This window comes from Athene noctua, chromosome 1 (genome assembly GCF_965140245.1).
Source record: "Athene noctua chromosome 1, bAthNoc1.hap1.1, whole genome shotgun sequence".
NCBI lineage: Eukaryota > Metazoa > Chordata > Aves > Strigiformes > Strigidae > Athene > Athene noctua.
The window spans coordinates 92892627-92909375 of NC_134037.1; the positions used below are offsets into that span (position 1 = coordinate 92892627).

General features: G+C 36.5%; 1 protein-coding gene across 2 annotated transcripts in view; it reads left to right on the plus strand.

Annotated features, from left to right (window-relative positions):
* The window catches only part of BIRC6 (baculoviral IAP repeat containing 6), a 187403-nt gene that overhangs the window by 93626 nt on the left and 77028 nt on the right, over positions 1-16749 (plus strand). For both annotated transcript variants that reach the window (XM_074896935.1, XM_074896936.1), the window contains exons 46-56: positions 347-909; positions 3935-4110; positions 4699-4795; positions 4985-5179; positions 7044-7244; positions 7880-8159; positions 9498-9754; positions 10937-11045; positions 11531-11752; positions 14727-15507; positions 16413-16556. In XM_074896935.1, the coding sequence (XP_074753036.1) occupies positions 347-909; positions 3935-4110; positions 4699-4795; positions 4985-5179; positions 7044-7244; positions 7880-8159; positions 9498-9754; positions 10937-11045; positions 11531-11752; positions 14727-15507; positions 16413-16556 (3025 nt within the window). The remainder of the gene's footprint in view (positions 1-346; positions 910-3934; positions 4111-4698; positions 4796-4984; positions 5180-7043; positions 7245-7879; positions 8160-9497; positions 9755-10936; positions 11046-11530; positions 11753-14726; positions 15508-16412; positions 16557-16749) is intronic.

A 16749-nucleotide genomic window follows, 5' to 3' on the forward strand; every position in this document is an offset into this window, starting at 1 on the left:
TTCCAAGGCTATACCTACAAAATTAACTGAATTATTATAAAAAAATATGTATCCTAGACTTTTTCAAAGGAAACTTTAATCCTTAGTGGTATCAGGAAAGTGATAGCATGAGCAAGTTCTACAGGCTGTGTAATGACCAGTATATTAAAAAGTTGTGAATGCTTGACTGGTATGAAAGATGAGAATGTGCTTCAACATGCATTTCTGAAAATGACTGGATTTTTATTTATTGAAAGTCTGGTGTGCTTTTTCATTCTTAAAACAGATACAAAAACACCAAGCAACTCAATCTGTTTACTTTGTTAATATTGAACAATGTAATATATTTTTTTTATTTTTCTTTCAGGGGTGCTTTCCAGACAGGCCAGGGACCCTTGGATGCACAAGTGAAACTCTTGGAATTTACCCTGGAACAGAATTTTGAAGTTGTATCAGTTAGCACTATTTCTGCAGTAATTGAGTCTATAACCTTCCTTGTGCATCATTACATTACATGTTCAGACAAAGTGATGTCTCGCAGTGGCTCAGACAGTTCTGTGGGTGCTCGAGCATGTTTTGGAGGGCTTTTTGCCAATATTATCCGTCCAGGTGATGCTAAAGCAGTTTGTGGAGAAATGACAAGGGATCAACTTATGTTTGATTTGTTAAAGCTGGTCAACATTTTAGTTCAGCTGCCTCTTTCCAGTAACCGAGAATATAGTGCCCGTGTTCCAGTAGCAAGCAGTACTACAGACAGTGTTTCTGATGAAGAAAAGGTTTCGGGAGGCAAAGATGGCAATGGAAGCAACCCTAATACTCAAGGATCAACTGCGTATGTGGCAGACTTGGTGTTAGCCAACCAACAAATTATGAGCCAGATTCTGTCTGCACTTGGACAGTGTAACAGCAGTGCTATGGCAATGATTATTGGTAGGTATTTTGTAAATAAAACAGAAAATCTTTTGGGGTGATGAAACAAAACTTTAACAAAACCATAAACTGGGTGTAGACATGAAAGAATGTGTCACAGAAATTACAGGAAAAGAGACTGATAAGTGAAAGGGAGGACAGGTACGTGAAAAAAAACCTAACATGAGGTGAGTGGGAGATAGTGATTAAAACCAAACAGGAAAGCATTTGGCATTTGAATTTGCTGAATCTCAGAACGGTCAGTGTTGAATGGTCAGGGCCTCAGGAGATGTCTGGTTCAGCTTCCCTGCACAGAGAGGGTCAGCTGAGACTCTCCCTCAGAGAACAGGTTGCTCATTACCTTGTCCAGTTGGGTTTCTAATTCCCCAAGGGTGGAAACTCCACAACCGCCCTGGACAACCTGTTACAATGTTCAGTTCTTAATGTAGAAAATCCTTTTTCTTATGTTTAAATGAAATTTCCTATGTTTCAGTCTGTGCCCCTCGCATGCCTCTGTGCATGGATTAGAATTAGTCTTCAGTTTGTACTACAGACACATTACCTCAGTTGTTCTGTATGTATTGCATTTTTGCCTTTTTTTAGTCATTTATGAAAAAGACTAAAGACTAACTGTAATTACTAGTTGTGGCCCTTGCACAGAATACATAAACTTTCTATTCCTCTGTTTCACCAGAAATCTCATTAACATCATGTTCAGGGAGTTCCGGTCATGTATTTGTGGGTGGGATCTTCTGGCTCCAAACAAGTGAGGAAGCTGATGATACTTTCAACAGCAAAGTTGCTGTTTGTCAGACATGTGCTTAAGGTGCATTTTTTCAGAGAGTCTACTTTTATGTGACTTGCTTGTGAGCTGTGATGATAGCATAGAGTTCATTTGTACAAATTAAACCACTGGCTGAAATACTGTGAATGTTTCTGCATGCACAAAACTGAAAAAACATTTTGCAGGAGCATAGGCAAAGAGCTTGAACTCCATTTCAGGCATAATAGTTGTAAAATTATAGTGATTTTCTTTGTTTTGAAGATAGTGTCTCTGGCCTTTTCTGTGCTCTTCTCTTTTAAACAGATGTGAAACTGTTAACCGATCCTATTACCAGAAAACAGTGTACTTTTTGGATGATAGCATGTGAATGTTAGACCAGTGGTTCATTTTGGCATAAAAGCAATTGAGGAAAAAGTAGTAATCTTCAGTAGTCAAATTAAACAGCAAGCAGAATTTGACAAGCCTGGATTGTGCTGTTGGAACCTTCCTGAAATTAATTCCAGAACGTTTCCTACTTTACTCAGGGTAGTTGGTGTCATATTGCATGTATGCTGTGATCACTGAAGTTAGTTTGTTCTAGGGATGATGATTTGTTCTGAGTATGTGTTTCTTTGGAGTGGAATTCTGATATTCTTCTTGTAAACTTTGATGTCTTTCTAAACCACCGATTTCTATCCAGCAGTTGTTTTGCATTTTTAAAAAGGCAATTTGGAAAGATAGTGTTGTTTCAAAATGTTTTTCACTGAATTCAGGATACTGTGCTAGCTGATCCCTTCAGTGGATTGTTCCTCCTAAGGTCTTTTAATATAGGTTATTGAAACTAATTTATATGTCTGTTGGGAATATGTAACACAGCTATTGGTGGTTTAGTTCCTTCATGAAAAACTGTATCAAGCTCTCTCCAGACAATTTCTGTGAACAAAACATTTCTCCAGGACTGCACTCAAGTTTCTATAGGATTTAAAAAACAGTTATCAGCATAGAGTAAACATGTAATAGTTAATGCATTGAGCTAGCTACCCAGAAAAGATAAACAAGACAATGTCTGCAGATGTGTACTGGTAAGTAGTGACTCTGATGTCAGAATCTATGCTAATAATGTTAATTTACTGCATCTGGCAAGCCAGCTGGTCAGGAACCAGGATGGCCTTGAGTAATTCACTTGTCACATGAAGTTAAAACATTTGTTTCATTTTCTTTATGACTATTTTGTCTATTTATTTCATTAGGATTTTATGCTTTGTCATTGACAAGACTATGAAAATCATGCAACTAACAGTATTCCCCTCCTATCCTACCTTCTCCTCACCTCAGAGTCTTCACAGCAAACTCACCTTAGCTGGCTTCAGCTCCATTATTCATGCCATTTAACTTTACTAGACCATGCAGAGGCTGAGTCTTAAGACTTTTCTTTCTCTATCTGCATGCATCCAGTGTTTATCAGTATTTTCTTTCTTGGCAGTTTGAAGATGATTAAAGTACTACAACTGTCAATTCTCTTGACAAAATGTTTGTCTAAGGCATGTTCACATGAACACCTTATTTTTTTATTATTATTATTTGTTAGTATAACTCCAGTTTCTCTAAATGAAATGGAATTATTCTATCGATACCCTCCACTGAAATCTAAAACCACTTTTAAAAGCTCTTCCAGATTGATATCATATGCTTTGTAAGACAGTTGTATTTATGGAGGTAATCTCTTCCTTGGGCTTCCTTTTGCTTTCCATCCTCAATTTCAGCAATGCATAATCAATATTGCCAAATACTTATATTCAGTAAATCCTCATGAATAAATCCTGAGCTGTAACACTGAGGAGAAGAATTCTGGGAGAGGTATTTCTGATATATATGTTAAGTGTTTTGGGGATTTTGGCTGCACAAGTGGACTTATATTATTATCTGAAAAAAATCTGAAATACTTGTTAGTTGCCTCTGGCTAGGATTGATTCCAATCCATATAGTCCTTACTCTGTTTCCTTCACTAATTACTTTCCTCTTTATGGTCTTATCTAAAATTGGATTTAAATTCCCTGACTTCCTGGGTCAAGCCTTCATATTATACTGTAAAGAAGGTAGCATGTATTTGAGAGCACCAATAATAATTTATATGATCCTGAAAATTAGCCCATTTATAGTTTGTAAAATCCATGTGAACATTTAATTCAAAGGAAATTTAAATATCCTTGAGTTCTCTTATGTGGTGTAGTGGTTTGTTAGGACTTGATTTCTGACCTTTGAACTGTTTCTGTTTCTGCTAAGGTGCAAGTGGCTTACATCTCACTAAACATGAAAACTTTCATGGTGGCTTGGATGCAATATCAGTTGGAGATGGGTTGTTCACTATCCTGACAACGCTTAGTAAAAAAGCAACAACGGTGCAAGTGATGCTGCAGCCAATTCTTACCTACATGGCCTGTGGGTACATGGGAAGACAGGTAAGCTCCCTTAGGTCTGCTGTGCTTCAAGGGAGTTAGAGGTTAGTTGATACTGTAACCTATAATAAGCTCAGAAAACTGAGCTACTGCTACGTAAAGGAAATGTTAACATTTTTCCAACCCCGCTTCACTTTGGTGTTGAAGTTAGGAAGCCTCTCTCTGTTGTCCGTGGTAGGAGAGAGAGATTTTCTGTACTGACACTTTAACATTCCCATAAATGTTTCTGGCTAAAAGCTCGAAGATAGACTGAATATTTTATTACATTCAGGTGGGAAACACATTTATTGTGTTCATATTAGTGGGTTTTTTTAATGCTCAATATTCTTATTTCACTTCAGCTGCTTACCCCAGTAGTTTGATCTTTTCCTTAACACAAAGGCTTCTCCTACATAAGAAGTGAACCATGTGGAACATGAGATTGCTATTTTTTGGCCGAGAGGTCAACTGTGGTGGAATTTCCTCTCTGGAATTTTTGCCTACTAAAAGGGGAAGCTAACAGCAGTCATACTTATTTCTGTCATATCACTTTTCTATGAAACCATGTACTTCTTAACTAGAAATACATAATTTCTTCTGTGTTTCTTCTAGGGGTCTCTTGCCACTTGTCAGTTATCTGAGCCACTGCTCTGGTTCATTTTACGAGTGTTGGATACAAGTGAGGCACTGAAGGCTTTCCATGATATGGGTAACAATGTCTTTTCTTTAGCTGCATCAGCTAAAAGTTTATTGTAGATATTTTTGGCACTTAAAGAAGGAATACAGATACGTGTCTGGAGGAGCAAATTTACTAAATAAGCCTTTGCTTGCTTAGAATTTATTGCATGGTTCTGAATAGTGTTGGTTTCCCCCCGCCCCCCTCCTCCATTATACACAGGTGGTGTTCAGCTTATTTGTAACAACATGGTAACGAGCACAAGAGCTATTGTTAACACAGCAAGAAGTATGGTTTCGACTATTATGAAATTTCTTGATTCTGGTCCCACCAAAGCAACAGATAGCAGTTTGAAAGCTAGAGTGCTAGCTTCTGAGCCTGATAATGCAGAAGGAATACACAATTTTGCGCCTTTGGGTAAGTAATACTTCCTTTCTCCTACATTAATATCCACTGGTCATTTGAATCTTTATCAAGTTCTTAACAAACAATATTGTGATAGTGTCAAATGTTGCAATACTATTAAATCTAAACAGAGGGTTTACTGTTTCAAGGTGTTGGGGGAGGAGGTTTGTCCCACCTCTGCAGACCTTGTGTGGATAGGGGAAAGAAGGAAAGGGAGTGATGTGTATCTGATGTAGTCATGCATCAAGGTGGGCCCCTTCCTCCTCCCGTAGGGCAAGAGGTACCCAGTTCCAGCCCACCATCTGCCACAGATACACTAAGACTGACTTGACTTTACTTAAGGCACATTAGGCTTGATGGAGCTGTTACAGAAGCATAGCAAAGTTGGATGACAAAGAATAACCCCAGACTGGGTCAAATAAAGCAGAAGAAACTGGAGCATAGGGCTGATATTGCTGATGCTGCTCTCACACCTGCACCTAATGGCTTCAGCGTTGCCTGCATTAATGTTTGTTAGAATTGCAGTGCTGTTTTAATGGCAATTAATTAATGGCTGCCAATTAATTAAAATGCACGTGTTTAAAAATGTAGATGTACTCTACTATCTTACAAAGGCTTCTTTTCACTACAAGTGTTTCAGTGTTTTCTGTTGATGCCCAGTAGCCTACCATAGCCCATGAATGTATTCATACAGTGTATCTTACTGTCAAGAGGGGAAAAAGAAAGGATTATTTTTAAAATTTCTGGAGAAGTTGTCGAACAAGAAAGAAATCCATTCAGTCCTGTCATTGAAGAGTATCAAAAATAATGACAGAAAAAAAAAGGTTTATTTGGCAGAATACGGGTCTGTTAAAAATCCTGTACCTTGCACTTCACAAATTCCTAAACAGTAAATTTTGAGAATCCTGCAAATGTTGGTCTTTGATTACTTTAAGTAGTAAAAATCCTAAGCATATATGGTGGTGGATTCTTGCATGCCTTATCTCCCAACTTGCAAAGTGCTGCAGTTCTTGGTGTTCTGCTATGTGTGCATCTATCTTAAGATCTTACTTTCAGTCAGGAGTGTGTTGTTGAAATTAACCTCTGGGTGTTCTCACTAACTACACTCTGATTCCCATCATGTAGTGTTCTTTGAGAGACTAACTCCATTAATTTGGGGTGAAAGTCTATCAAAATGTGTCCAGGAATTCACCTCCAGCTGCTTCTAAGTATTCAGTCATGGGGCCAGGCTAGAGTTACTTTAAAGTAAAATGCTGCAAGTACCTGTAGTTTGAACAGCATGTCTGGTCCTGTTGTGCCATACTACTTGCTAAAAAAGACATAACCTGTATCTTCCTACTTCATTCTTAACTCACATTAAGATTAGAAAAATAAGCAGCTGCGGTGGTCAATATTTTTTGATTCTAGTGTCTCTTTTAGAAAAAAGTTTTCATGTGAAACAACCCTTTTTAAAGAAGGCTTGCAGACTTTGACTATTAAGTTATTTATGTTATCATTGTAACATTTAAACCTTTAAAGCCTTCATTACATATACTGTGAATTCAAATTCTAAGCATGCTTTCAACCTGCACCTTTTTGGCTGGTTTTTTTTTTGTAAGGAGCTCTTGATAGGAAGTTCAGGATTTTGGTAGCAAGTGTCCCCTAGCAGATTTTCAAGCACATGCATATGCACGTGGATATGTAAACAGCCTATGTAAAACAGTCTGAGTAAAAGAAAACTATCTTGGCAGTTGTCATTATTACATGTGGGATGTTATCAATAAACCAAAACAGGTGAGATAGGAATAAAAAGCATTTTCCACAGTTCAGGTTGTAAATTAATCTGGGTTTTATTAATAAACTTTAATAATCAATGTAAATGCTGCTGGTTTTGAAGGTTCAATCACCTCAAGCAGTCCCACTGCCCAACCTGCTGAAGTGCTGTTGCAGGCTACTCCTCCCCACAGACGAGCTCGGTCTGCTGCATGGTCGTATATATTTTTACCTGAGGAAGCTTGGTGTGACCTCACGATTCACCTTCCCGCGGCCGTGCTGCTTAAGGAAATCCACATCCAGCCTCACCTGGCCTCTCTGGCAAGTAAGTAGATTCACTGACATGGATGCTGGTTTGAAAATTTGAAGGGTAGAATTTGGAAACAATACAAAGTGTACAATCAGAGGAACTCAAGCTTACAGGTTTGAAGAATTGCCTGTAAAATAAGTTGAAAAGCTTGATAATTCTGCTTTCCTTGAGAATGGAAGGCCCTGCCTCTGCTTGATTTCTTCTAGCTTAGTACACGTCTTGCAGCATTAATGTTAAATATGCTAAAAAACCTTGTCAAACTTCTCAAAACTCCCTAGTGAGAGTGTGATACTGTTCAGGGGTCTTCAGAAAAAATGGTTTTGTTATGGTAGTTGGAATAAAGCATGAGATTTTTCAGCTCTTACTGTGGTAGTCCTGCTAGTGAAATATGACGTTTACACTGACAGGATTTTTCTTTATCTCAAGTCTTTGAAATAAACTGTATACACCATGTATCAAAATGCTTATGCATTTTAATGTATACCATTGCACAGGTCAAATATTACAGAACTGCAGCTGGAGTAATGTTTGCCTAAGATCATTTCACTCATCTTGTTCTGTGTCTTTACCAGGGATGTGTGTTTAATACTTAAAATTGAAACCAGTACAGATTTTTAAATAGTGTTAAACCTTCTTATCTTACTCTGTAGCTTGCCCATCATCAGTGTCTGTTGAAATAAGTGCAGATGGTGTCAATATGTTACCTTTATCAACTCCTGTTATCACAAGTGGTCTCACCTACATAAAAATCCAGCTTGTAAAAGCTGAAGTTGCCTCAGCTGTCTGCCTTCGTCTCCATCGTCCTCGGGATGCCAGTACACTAGGCCTCTCTCAGATCAAACTGTTAGGCCTCACAGCCTTTGGAAACACCTCATCTGCAACCGTCAATAATCCATTCCTTCCCTCTGAGGATCAGGTCTCTAAAACAAGGTAAGCTTCTTGTATCAATGGACAGAGGCATGTTTGTGACAGTTCATGGAGTGGGATTTTTTTTTTTTGCTTGTGAATGATGTTTCAGTAGCAAACTATTCACAACTACCTGTTTTTTGTAGTTGAATTTTAATGTTTACAAAACCTGTTTCAAATATCTTAGAAAACTTGCCTGCTTTTTTTTTTTCCACAGGAGGTAAATATATAAGCACTGTTTCTCACTTTTTTGATAGCATGCTTAATCTGCTTCTGTAAAAGGGGATGTTTCATCTCTGCAATGGTGAAAGAATGCAAAGCACAGGAAAGCATTTAGAGTTGCCTTCCATGGTTTTAATGGGTAGACAGTTGTCAAAAAAACCTGAAATAGCAACATATTTCTTATCCCTGCTGAAGTCAACGGAATTACATAAGTATTGGAGCAGGAATAGAAATAGAACAGTGGGATGTTTTGTGGAAGTCATATCTAATATTGCTGTTTGCAGGCATTTGAGAAATAGGAACTGAATGTTGTTATGATTCTGGCATATCAGCAGGTTTTCTTAAGCTTTTATTTGGTTAGGTGGCATCTTGACTTTCTTACTCGTTTTTTAAACAAAAATAAATCAACCCTTAAGGATTTTTTTTAAAAAAGTGTTCAAGTTTTCTGACTTTGAATTTCATTTAATGGATAAATTTTTAAGATTTCCTAGTTCTGAAATTTAGCTTACTAAATTGTAAAAATTCACTATTTTGAAAGGTTTAATCTTTGAACCTTAATGTTTATAAATTTGAAAAGAGAGCATGGGAAGGTTTTAAAAACCTTTGTTTTTTCTGCTGGTAAAAATTTTGAGAGAACATGAGTACTGTTCGTTGTATGTTTGATAAAAACTGTGTAACTGAAATTGGTCTTTGATCTTAAATAGCAGTGAAACAAATTTTTATAGCCAAATTATATTATTGCTGTATTTGTACTTCAGAAAAAATTAACTTAAAGTTGCACAAAAATAAGTATCTAAAGAAAGAAGGGGCGTGTACATTCTTCATGTCTTGAAATGTTTACTGTGTCTTGCACTTAGTCTTGTAAGTATCTCAATAAAGTAATGGTAGTAATTCTTACCCACAAACCCTGCCTTTCTTACAACCTTAAACCAATGATTACAACAGCATTGCTAATGTATATTACACTGTGGTCTTAAATTCAGTCATTTTAATTTGCTTTTCTCAGATGATGTCCAATCATGTCACAGCAGTTTTCTGCAGTACTTGTCCTAGAATCTAATACAGGTAGTTATGTTATAGATTAAAAACAAAATAATAAGAAAGTGACAGATTATCTCGTTTTTATGTTTTCCTTTTCAGTATTGGATGGTTAAGATTATTACACCACTGCCTCACTCACATAAGTGATTTAGAAGGAATGATGGCTAGTGCTGCAGCACCCACTGCTAATCTGTTGCAGACATGTGCTGCTTTACTAATGTCACCGTACTGTGGTATGCATTCTCCAAACATTGAGGCCGTGCTTGTAAAAATCGGACTTCAATCCACCAGAATAGGTCTAAAATTGATTGACATTCTTCTAAGAAACTGCTCAGCGTCAGGGAGCGATCCTGCAGGTGAGTGCAATGTTTTTCTTTACAGTTGTTGCTTAAAAACATTGCTTGTATAAATGTACAAATATAGTACATTCACGTTACTTTCTGATTCTGAATCTGGGTTGCCAGAACTTGCCATTGTGCTTTGTTATGCTTCTCAGTATCACAATCTCTGTATATTGGTAGTTCTACAGCAGTAAAGCAGTGCAACCAGGGTTGCTTTTTCTTATTTTTGTGTAGACCAGACAATTAGGTGCATATTTTGAAGACACAAGAGTAGGACATGCAGTATATTCTAAGTGCGTCTTACTATACATACTATATGTCCAGATGTTTCAAAGTAAAGAGCATCCATGAGTAAAGAAAATGCAGCAGTATTTGGACAGTAATAGTCTGTAGGACAATATAAATTCTGAATAGCACTAAGCATTGAAAACATTTACAAGTGTAGGTACATAATCAAGATATTTGAACAGCTAATCTATGTCCCACAGTGAAATTTTTCAGTAACTCTTTCGTTAATGCACTGGGGGGTTTGTATTTATTATTCCATACCAGTTTGCTCTGCTGGTTTGTGCCTTTTAAATGAAACAAAACTGAATTCATATTTTTCCTGTTGTTGGTACTAACAGAAAGGACTATTCAAAATGGCTTCCATGACTTATTTTGCCATGAGTTAATGTTTCAGTCTAGCCTACTGTCTTTTGCTGGAGTGCTGTTAGATAAGAGAGTAGTTACCTACAAGGCAGGAAATTAATATGGTGAGGAAAAGATGAATAGGAAATAATCTGAGGAAATCTTCAGCCTTATTCCATTGATGGAAATTGAAGGTAAATAAGCTGACATTTTGAAATAAATGTTGATTTGTGTGAAGCATGCAGTTTGACAGCTCTGCTGGAGTTAATTAAGTCTTTTTGGAATATATTGAAGAAAATCCTGCTAGTTAAACCTTTAAATGCTGTAACTGATAAATGTTGCAATGATGTTTCCTTTCATAGTAAGGCTGAATGCTAAACATACAAAATGCAGAGCTCTGAGATAGTGGTGTGTATAAGAATTGCATCCTTAGTGGCAATTCTTAATTCAGTGTTAATATTGTAATTCTATAATTTTATTGGTACTTTTAAAAAATACACATGTAAGTACTTCTATTATTTCCCCTTCCCTTTGTGTTTTTTTTTTTTTTTTGCTTAATGCAACAAGATCTGAATAGCCCTTTACTGTTTGGAAGATTAAACGGTCTCTCTTCTGACTCCACAATAGACATTCTTTATCAGCTTGGAACAACTCAAGACCCTGGAACAAAAGATAGGTAATGTTATTTGGGTTGTTATGTGGAAGTGTATACAAAAATAATCTGCTAAATAGTGGCTTGATACTACTGCACAAAACAAGACTTTTTGAAATCTGATTGTTATGAGATAGCCTGACAGTGCAGAAATCCATCCTAGCTCTTTGCATCCTTTGCAGAGAATGCTGTCCCTCTTTTTTTGCTCTTACAAATATAATAAAACTTCTGTTGTTCAACTGACTTTTCTCTCAAATACTCAGACACCCGCTATGTTTTATTTTTCTGTAGAAAGAAAGCTTACATTTGGCTGTCCAAGATAAGTGGTTTTAATTAATTTTTTCCCTGTTAGTGATCTAAGTCTTGAGAAAACAGTTTGAGCTCACTCTTGAACTTTTCTTCAAAGGAAGAAATAAATACAGAAATCAGATTTTAAAAGACAGCAAGGTTATTTGGTTTTGAGTGTTTCTTTGACCCTTTATAATGTACTACATCATCTTGCCTTCCAGAATTCAAGCATTGCTGAAATGGGTCAGCGATTCCGCAAGAGTTGCAGCTATGAAAAAAAGTGGCTGGGTGAGCTACATTTGTCCAAATAGCTCAACAAGAGAGTATGGTCTTTTGATGCCATCTCCTTCCCATTTGCATTGCGTAGCAGCAATTTTGTGGCATAGCTATGAATTGCTTGTTGAATATGATTTACCAGCATTGTTGGACAGAGAGCTCTTTGAGTAAGTAAAGCAAAATTTTGCATCATGTACTTTTTATAACTGAATTATTTTGTTTACTGAAATGATACGACTTGAAGTGCGTACATTGTGAAATTGTAGTGGAAATTGTCATCCGTGACACTAATTGGTAGAGTGAATACTTAAAGATATCTAAACAGGTAGTTTTGTAGTTCTAAACACAAAAGGGCACATCACATACTCAAGGTATAATTGAGTTTAAAAACAAAAATCCAAAACAAAACAGCAAATCCATGTATATACTTGCACATTTGTGAAAGATAAACTGTTGGATGTTTTTCTTTGTGTTTTTTTAATGAATAACTGAGCTGTTATTGTTGAAATTGGGTGTCTGTGGTAATTTTCATAGTACCTATAAATCATGATCTTCATTAGGATCCTGTTATATAAGCCTTATTTAGTTATTCATGTCATCCAATATCTATAGCTGATAGCTAAGAAGTAGGGGAGGGGTGGATTGGTTCTGTGGAGTCACCACTTCTGTTCCAGCCAGTCTTACTTGAAAGAAGCAAAGCACAAAATCTTGAACTATGAATTTTCTGGATGTTACTGGATTCTGAAGAAAAGTTCACTCTAACCACCAAATGTCTGCTTTTAGTGACTCCAGATTGAAAATATATGAGCTAACATTCCTAATTCATGTTGTTTAACCATCTCTTCTGTTTAAACAAAACAAAAAAGAGAAGCCACATAGCTTTGTTTCATGTGTATTATAGAAATACAGCTGTTAAATTCCTATATTTAGTAAAGTGTCTTTCATTTGGACCACTGGATACAATTCCAGTTAATGAAAGGAACTTTTATAGCACATAACTTTCTTGTTGCCCTTAGGAAGCATTCCTATCTTTCTACTACCTTGCTGTCTCCTTTAGGCATAGTCAACCATTCAAACACTGGGAAATGTCCAAGTTACGGGTACTGGTACAAGCATGTGGAGCTCTTGTGTATGTGCAACATGATGGTCTTTAGATACATGACTACAAGTTAAACCTTTTCCCAAGACACTTCAGTGATACTGTCATATAAAGAACTGTTAATTCAAAGTGGGCTTGTTCATTTTGGGAATCAATTTAAGGATTTTAAATTGCAGGTCAGTTAGTCCTTTCAGCCCTACATTTTAACAGAAATTCATTTCCAGGACACATTCTAAGAGTTTTAACATTTGAAAAGGAAGAAGAACTCTAATAAAAATAGAATTCCTGAAATGGATAGCCCATTTAGATTTATACTAATATAGAAGAGTGTTTCACAACTGAATTCTCGTGTTTTGGAGTATGTTGTTTTCATCCCAGGACAAAATGCAGGAAAACTAGTAAAACTATTGTACGTAGTCTGAGTATGCATGTTGCAATATAGCCCTTTTCCTCTACCTCCTGCCAAATAAAACCAATTCATATCAGCCAACATCTGGTGAAAATTGTAAAATACATTTTCAATAAATATGGAAGAATTCTTGTCAGACTTCTATGGGTAAATAATTCTTCTTATAAAAATAACTTCTCATGTACATTTTTCATCCTCTTTGATATTTTAAATTTTGAAATATTTTCACTGATTCTAGCTATAACTCCTGATTTGTCCTTCCTGTGATATTTCACTTTTTTCTTGGACATGAGTTCCTATCATTCCCATTTTCCATTTCAGTATTTCTTTGGCCAATGGATACTAATTTATTTCTTAGTTTATTTTTTTAATATCTATTTAGAAAATAATCTTATTTTCATAGAGCATTAATTTACACAGAAAATTTTGGTGGAAGGATTGTGTGAATATATGGTTGGAGAAGAGTTTAAGTGTACCTTTATGATATGTGGACTTTGGGAAATTGTGACTATCTTCCCAAAGTTATGGGTCATTTGGTCACTGAGATGCTTTATTTTGGACAGGGTTTTAATCCACCATTCACTAGACTGGTGATAACTTTTGGTTAGACCCATGTTGTTCTAGACTCGTAGAGTCCCTTAGACTAAACATAGAATAACACTTCCATCCACAAGAGGGAAAAAACAATCCTTGTCTTTGGATGTATCATCATGCATCACATTTAAACTTATTTAAAGACCTAACATTGAAGTGGCATGAAGAGTGTGTTCACCTTTATATGCAAAGGTTAAGATAATGTAACTTAGGTATGGTGTGAATGTACTATGAGTGCAGCTGTGGGGTTGGGGGTTGTTTTTTAATACTTCAGCTGCTCTGAACAAGTCCATATGAAGAAATGATGATTTCACTATTGTACAAATACCACTTCTGAAATTTAAACTGAATTAGCTTTTGCATTCATGCTTTCCCCTTGGATTAGCATTCAAGCAGATAGTATTTGGATGGAAGTAAAATCAAAAATAGGTGGGATTTTAGTATCTCTGAAGAATAATTCTGTTATGAACTTGTATCCTAAGTTCAGGTTGGGTAAAGATAGCGAGGGCAGCATCATTAAACCAAGAAGATCGTTGCTGTTTTCATTTTTTTGCAACATCTTTAGAACTCTAATAAAGCAAATTTTTAAAATTTTTGGAAACATGTTAGAATACTTTCAGTTCTTACAAAGGATTAAGAGACCTTTATGTAAATGAATGCGTGTGATCCTAGTAGCTGCAGCTTGGAGAGTTGAAAGCATGAAGAAGTTGGAGTTGGCTCAAGAACGCATAAATTATGTGACAGCTATCAAAAGACTGAAATGCTGTCTTTCATGTGCAGCATGCCAGAAAAGTTGGCTTCTATAATATCTATTTTAGATGCAGTATGATGAAAGAAATTTAAACCTACAGTTGAGGAATGACTTTTGGGTAATAAATGTCCTTCTGATATTGTGATCCAAAAGAGGCTTTCAGACTTAGCAGTGTGTTTTACAACAGCTTCTACAATAGGTAATCATAAATATGGAAAGATGAACCAATGAAGAAAAGGGAGTATGTCTGGCAAACTATGCGTTGACATGATTTTCTGTCTTCTACAGGTCACTGTTTAACTGGTCCATGTCTCTTCCCTGCAACATGGTTTTGAAGAAAGCTGTTGATAGTTTGCTTTGCTCAATGTGCCACATCCACCCAAATTATTTTTCCTTACTCATGGGATGGATGGGTATCACTCCTCCTCCAATGCAGTGTCAACATAGACTGTCCATGACTGATGACAGCAAAAAGCAGGACCTTAGTTCGTCTTTAACAGATGATTCTAAAAACGCACAAGCCCCTCTTGCACTTACAGAGTCTCACCTGGCTACTCTTGCTGCCTCATCTCAGTCTCCTGAAGCTATCAAGCAATTACTGGACTCAGGTTTGCCTTCATTGCTTGTAAGAAGTCTTGCTAGTTTTTGCTTTAACCATACTTCTAGCTCTGACTGCACTGCACAATCAGTGGATATCACCCAGGACAGGCTCAGGAGGCATCATGTTCCACAGCACTTTAATAAAATGCCTATCACGGCAGACCTGGTTGCTCCTGTTCTCAGGTTTTTGACAGAAGTTGGCAACAGCCACATGATGAAAGATTGGTTGGGTGGCTCTGAAGTCAATCCATTGTGGACAGCACTTTTATTTCTGTTGTGCCATTCTGGTGCTACTTCTGGAGGACACAATGTGACAGCACAACAGACCACTGCAAGATCTAGCTTGCTTTCTTCAACTGTAACAACAGGGTTGACCACTCAGCAGCGGACAGCAATTGAAAATGCAACAGTTGCTTTCTTCCTACAGTGCATCTCTTGCCATCCTAATAACCAGAGACTTATGGCACAGGTGAGAGAGAGAAGAAAAAAAAACCTTTGAATTTATTAATAACTACAGCCAACTTTCAAATTCTTTAAAATAACCTTTTTTTGTAAGCTGTCATTGATTGAAAAAGTTTTGTGTAAAAGTTGTTAGCTGGTTAGTTAGACTTTGAAAGCATAAAAATGGTTTTGCATGGCCATCTAGTCCTATATGTATAGATTTGTATTCCTCTTGGTTTAGAGGAATAAACTCTAGACCAAACTCCAAAATACTATATTTAATTGGCTAGGTCTAAACTCTTCTGAAATGGAATTTGAAAATCAAGCTTCATACACATCTGTCATATTAGTAACTTAAGGAGATTTCCTGGTAAATTTGCTTGCGCAACCACATACCGTGTGCCATCTGCTACCAGGGAAATACGGGCTATCACTGAATATGGCTTTTCTTCTGTCATTCTAGTGTAAATTCAGCTATTTTCCTTGCATTTGTTATCCTTGCAAACGTAGCTGAATAAAAGCAATATTTAAAAAATATTTTTCAACAGTAAGACTGACAGTGCCCTGGGAACAAGTAGACTTCGGAAAAAATTCAGTACAGTTCTCTGTCATTGGCTGGTTGTAATACTGCATTATGCTGTGGGAAATTTTTGCTTTAAGAATTTGAAAGCTGTATTTCTCCATACTTTAGTTTTTTATCTTTTTGTGTAGCCTGTGTATTTAAAAATTGATGCTGTAGTCAGTGTTTTGAACTTTTTTATAAAAATACCTTATTTGCTCCTGGTATTTTCTTCAGTAGTGCTCATTTCTGATCTGGTTTGAATGATAACTGGAAGGTAGATCTTAGGCAATGCCTATTATGCCCGTATAGAGTATATTGTAGAGACCTAAATATAAAAATATTTTAAATCTGATGTCATTTTGCATTCCCAGGTTCTCTGTGAATTGTTCCAGTCCTCTCCTCAGCGTGGGAACCTCCCAACCTCTGGAAATATTTCAGGATTTATTAGGAGGCTTTTTTTGCAGCTGATGCTAGAGGATGAGAAAGTGACTTTGTTTCTTCAGTCCCCATGTCCAGTAAGACTTTTTGATATTCCTATGGTGAACATGGAATAAATTTAGCTTAAAAAAAAAAAAAAAAAAAAAAAAAAAAAAAAAAACCAAACAAACAAAAAAACACATATATTCAACTTCAAAATGTCAGGTGGCAGCTTTTCCTACTGTAGCCATCACGGAATTTTGGGAAGATTGTGTTGGTAAATTGTAACTC